Genomic DNA, 5,637 nt, shown 5'->3' with positions numbered 1-5,637 from the left:
TTAGAAAAGTCAGGAAACAACAGATGCTGGAAAGGATGTAAAGAAATAGGAATGCTTTTACACTGTTGGTGGGAGTGTAAATTAGTTCAACCTTTGTGGAAGACAGTATGGCAATTCCTCAAGGATCTAGAACCAGCAATCTCATTTGACCCAGCAATCCCATTTGACCCAGCAATCCCATTACTGGGTATATACCCAAAGGATTTTAAATCATTCTACTGTAAAGATGCCACGTACCCGTATGTTTATGGCAGCACTGTTCACAATAGCAAAGACTTGGCACCAACCCAAATGTCCATCAATGACAGACTGGATAAAGAAAATGTGGCACATATACACCATGGAATACTATGTAGCCATAACAAAGAATGAGTTCATGTTCTTTGCAGGGACATGGATGAAGCTGGAAACTATCATTCTCAGCAAATGATCACAAGAACAGAAAATCAAACCCCGCATGTTCTCACTCATGAGTGGTAGTTGAACAATGAAAACACATGGACACAGGGAGGGGAACATCACACACTAGGGCCTGTTGGAGGGTTGGGGGCTAGAAGAGGTATAGCATTAGGAGAAATACCTAATATAGGTGACGGGTTGATGGGTGCAGCAAACCACCATGGCACATGTATACCTATGTAACAAAAGTGCACGTTCTGCACGTGTACCCCAAAACTTAAAGTATAATTTTTAAAAAAGTATGAAACATCTGGCTTCTGGAATACATGTTATAAAAATGAGGACAGATGCATCAAATAAGACCTAAGAATCCAGGCTTTCTAACCAGGAAGATCTAAATATGGGATGAGATGATAGACACAGGAAGACTAAAAGGTCATGTTGGTGACTAGAGTTTGTTGACATTAGGATGCTAAATAATTTATTTAGTTTTTTTATATTAGCTTTAAGAAATAAAAGACCCCCAGGCAAGCAAGAATTCTTTGACCAAAGTGAATTATAGAAGACTTGTGTGAGAATGAGCTTACTTAGCAGTGAAAGCAAAGACTTAGGAACAAAAGGTTGTACTGATGAAAATTTTTGTCTAGCTTTGACCATACACATACACATTTGCCCACTGTGAGGCCATTCATTAGAAAACCTTTATTGACCTATCCCTGACTTCTTTGAAAAGGTTGCCTGTATGTTTATGACATGAACCAGTGTAACAACTAATAAAGATTTGGCACTTGCCTCATTAGCCAGAGACTCAAACTCAGGATTGTGCTGTATTTCATGCACATCTTCCTTTCAATTTCTGCTCCAAGAGCCTATTAAACTCACAAAAGAGTGACATGACTCTCCTTGCCTTTGTTCTTTTTCAGCTCTAGGGGTCTCTGCATATGCATTAGACAGTTGGGAACATGACCCTGAGGGTCCCCCACAGGCTGAGAGTGGTGGCATAAAGTCAGCAAATGAGGCAAAGGAGAAGCAATATGGAGGAAAGGGCAGGCCCGTGAAAGCCAAAGAACAAGTTATTAGAAATTGTTACAAATAGTATCAAACACATTAAGAAATCAAGATACATTGAGGAACTATCAAATGAATTACCGCAGGGCTAGTAACTCATTTGATTTAAAAAATACCAATACACCTTGATTCAATCAGTTAATTATGTACTATAGAACGTTAAGAAGGTGAGATTGACCCTAAAATAATCAGCAAGATAAAACTTTTGCTAAAATCAAAGTCATACCATTAAACTTTTGAAATCTTTGATCAAGGGAGCAAACTCAAGTCCTGCATCTCATCCCTGATGCCCATTCCTCAGTCTACTCACATGAGCATAACTCAGGAAGAAGAGCTGGTTGTTGGTGAATGTGATGCCTGGTAGAAGAGGTTCCTCAACTCCCTGCCTTCTGTCATTTATCCATTTCCTGTAAGCCTGGTGAGAGAAGAAGAAGAGATGAGTCTCTGCAATGGTGGGTTTTTCTCTTTTCTCATCTAGCATAGGAATAGTAAATATCTACTCCTGCCACATGCAAAATGCATCATGTCAAAATTTTCTTTAAGAAAAGAAACACCTGGAAACACAAGTCCATGTCCTATTGCTTACCAGTGAGGCAGGTACACCTGCAGAAAGGCCTTATGCTCAATGTATACCAAAGCAGCTGGACCAAAGCGTTCAGATATTAAACAACTCTTGGGGAAAAAAAGCTGTTCTTTCTCTTCCTACCAGGGGACAAACAAATCTAATACAATGGCAAGGCCCCATGGCAATACATTTTGGGGTCTGCATATCACCTTTTTTCATTTTAACACGTAAAAGAAAAACTGTCATCTTCTAGTGCCCTCATTTTATAAAATAAAGTATATTTCAACTAGAATATAGGAAGGATATAACTGGGAATAACAGTCTGGTCATTAAATTGAATGCATTTAGCTTTATGAAATCTTTCTGCATTATTCTTATGCTTCTTATTTGACCACAAACTAGTGGATGATGAAAACGTGATTATGAACTGTCACTTGGCCCAGTATATGAGAACCACTGCCCTCTGGTCATAATTTAGAAGTTTGATGTTTTCAGAGAAATTGATAGGAGGACTACAGAAACACCTGTACTCAGGAAAACAAATGAACCTAGCCCCAAGGAGATTGCTGTAGCATGCTTCGATCTGATGGTGAATGTATTTTCTAACAGCTATTCTTTAAATACATGATTCTTAATAAATATTATTCTTTAGGGTGACTTTACACCCCAAAAAGAAAGAAATATAGTTCTATTTATATAATAGGGTCAATAGGGAGATACACTTCTATTTACAGAAATTCCATAATATCTAACTCCTCAAGAACATGGCTGCGGTATGAATTGAGCAACACCCATATGGTGTTTTATGGCTTGATTTTTAGAACCACAGCAAATGTAGCAGTGCATACCCTAAAAGCTTCCCGCAGGCCTCCATTATCAGCAATATTTTCTCCCAGGGTCCTCTTCCCCTTGACCTAACAGAAAGAAAAAAGGAAAAAAAAAAAATGAGTGTTTCATGCTCAACTATCATTCAGCAAGGGGCATGAGTATTATAGCAAGAAAAGTATCATATTGTAAAGAGAAAATCACATCCAATAAATCAGAGGTAGGCATAATATATTGTAAGATGGCCCACTATCCTCAGCAAGGTGCTCCTGAATATAATACTTTCTATTTTATTATGCTACACACTTCTTTGTCACCTACTTCTTCATTCTAACCAATCTAGCCAGCTCCAATAAAATGTTAACAATATTCTGAGTGACTCTGGTTTAATGGGAAAAAATAGGAATGTCAATACACAGGTTACTTTCTCTGATTAACTCACATAATTTCAGTATTCTTCTCATTGTGCCTGTGTTTCCAAAAATTTACCATCCACACAGGAACAAGATTTCATAGACCAACTATCATCATTTTACCTTCAGCAATTTCCATGAAAAATTAAAAGGAAAGTGGTTCTCCCAGGGAACAAAAATCAAACAGAAGGAGTGCAGATCACAAGGTTGAGGTCTGCAATATGTATGACAACCAGCCAAGCATGGTAAAGAGATTATTCCAAATATTCAAGATTGTTTCTTAAAACTTTAAATGAGCTAGGACAAAAATAGTCTAAACTAATACAGCCCACAAGCCAAATCCAACCTGCTCCTTGTTTTTGTACAGGCTGCAAGGTAAGACCGGATTTTACCTACTTCAACAACTGGGGAAAAATCAAAAGAAGAAGAAGATTTTGTGGCACATGAAAATTATATGAAATACAAATTTTGGTGTTCCTAAATCAAGTTTTATTGGGACACAGTCATGCCCACTCATATATGTATTGTCTATAGTTGCTCTCTTCCTACAGTGGCAGAATTAAATATTGTAACAAGACCATATGCCCCACAAAGCCTAAATTTTACACTATCTGGCCCTTTACAGAAAAGTCTTTTAACTCTTGTGTAATAGGCAGAATAATGGCCTCCCAAAGACATCTGCATCCTAATCCCTGGAATCTGTGAATATGTTACCTTATTCACTGCAAAGAAAGATTCAAGCACAGAGGAATGGTCCCTACAAAATGAAGCTGGAAAAATAAAGCATGGCAAAGGAGACTTACATGAGGTGATTAAGTTAAGGATCTTGAGATGCAGACTTTATCCTGGATTGTCCAGGTGGACCCAGTGTAATTACAAAAGTCCTTACAAAAGGAAAAGGGAGGCAGGAGAGAGAGTGTCAGAGTGATGCAACATGAGAAGACTCCACTGGCCATTGCTGGCTTTGAAAAAGGAAGGGGCCATGAGCTAAGGAATGTGGGCAGCCTCTAAAAGCTAGAAAAGGCAAGGAAACAGATACTCCCCTACAACCTCTAGAAAGGAATGTGGCCCTGCTGACACTTTGATTTTAGGCCATTGAGATCCATGTCAGACTTCTGACATACAGAACTGTATGCTAATAATTTATGTTCTTTTAAGCTATTAAGTTTATAGTAACTTGTTATAGCAAGCAGCAGAAAACTAACATACCTTGCTTGAAACTTTCAAGCCATGGATCTTACCAACTCTTTACTTTTTAGCTAGCCCAGTCACCCAGGTATCAAGCAATATCAAGGAATAAAAATAAATCTTTGGAAAATATTATTCACTGTAATCACTCAGGACCCTCCTAGCTTCAGTATACAAAAGCTATCATTCCTGCTTTATGTATATTCTTTGTTATCCACAATCCTATGAGGTAAGTGCTAATTACCACCATCCTTGCTCAACAAATGAGGATCTAAAGCTCAGAGTGTGTAGCAGATGTCAATATCCCACCAGATCCCCTTTTCTACCTAAACTGTACACCCATTCCCACAACTGCTAACAGCCAGATCAGCCTTAGCTTATGGAAGTCACCTCATCTGGAGACTGCTGGGAGGTTATAACCCACCTTCCAGTAATTGACTGATGTGCAGTTTAAACAGCCCAGTACCTGGGCTGAACAATTTCTGTGGTGCACTTCGTGCTCCAAAATCCTCTGTGGAATCAGGGTGAGGCTAAACATTTCCTGAAACCAACAGGTTTCCCTCATTCCATTATAGGTTTTTCTTGAAACTACTTTCTGAATAAATCACTGACCTAGGCTGGGTGCAGTGGCTCACACCTGTAATCCCGCACTTTGGGAGGCTGAGGCGTGCAGATTGCCTGAGGTCAGCGGTTCGAGACCAGCCTGGCCAACACGGGGAAACCCTGTATCTACTAAAAATATAAAAATTAGCCAGGCGTGGTGGCTGGTGCCTGTAATCCCAGCTACTGGGAAGGCTGAGGCAGAAGAATCGCTTGAACCAGGGAGGCAGAGGTTGCAGTGAACCGAGATCACACCACTGCACTCCAGCCTGGGTGACACAGTGAGACACTGTCTCAAAAAAAATCAGTGACCTAAGGAACCCCTTCTTGGGCTCTGCTTCTAGTGAACCTAAGTCAGAGTGATGAAGTAAACTGCTCGCATGTCACTGGGATTCAAACCCAAGCAGTCTTCTGTCTCCAGAGCCTTTGCTTCCTAATATGCTACCTTCTCAAGTCCTAATTCCTCTTGGCTCTTGAAGATTATGATTATATCCACTCGTGCTTAAATTTAATCTCCTTCCTTTTACTCTGAGGTTTGTGTGTGTGTGTGTGTGTGTGTGTGTGTGTGTGTGTGTGTGT

The 5,637-nt window shown here is 39.6% G+C and overlaps 1 protein-coding gene across 1 annotated transcript in view; it reads right to left on the bottom strand.

Annotated features, from left to right (window-relative positions):
* LOC108516992 (phosphate-regulating neutral endopeptidase-like) overlaps window positions 1-5,637 on the bottom strand; it is a gene marked incomplete at its 5' end in the record, with an annotated part of 75,022 nt that overhangs the window by 17,204 nt on the left and 52,181 nt on the right. Inside the window, 2 exons of the mRNA XM_017854778.1 lie at window positions 1,778-1,882; window positions 2,881-2,946. Coding sequence (XP_017710267.1) covers window positions 1,778-1,882; window positions 2,881-2,946 — 171 coding nt within the window. The remainder of the gene's footprint in view (window positions 1-1,777; window positions 1,883-2,880; window positions 2,947-5,637) is intronic.

Source organism: Rhinopithecus bieti, unplaced genomic scaffold (genome assembly GCF_001698545.2).
Source record: "Rhinopithecus bieti isolate Rb0 unplaced genomic scaffold, ASM169854v2 scaffold_39768, whole genome shotgun sequence".
In the NCBI taxonomy this organism is placed as follows: domain Eukaryota; kingdom Metazoa; phylum Chordata; class Mammalia; order Primates; family Cercopithecidae; genus Rhinopithecus; species Rhinopithecus bieti.
This window is presented reverse-complemented; position numbering and strand designations above follow the sequence as displayed.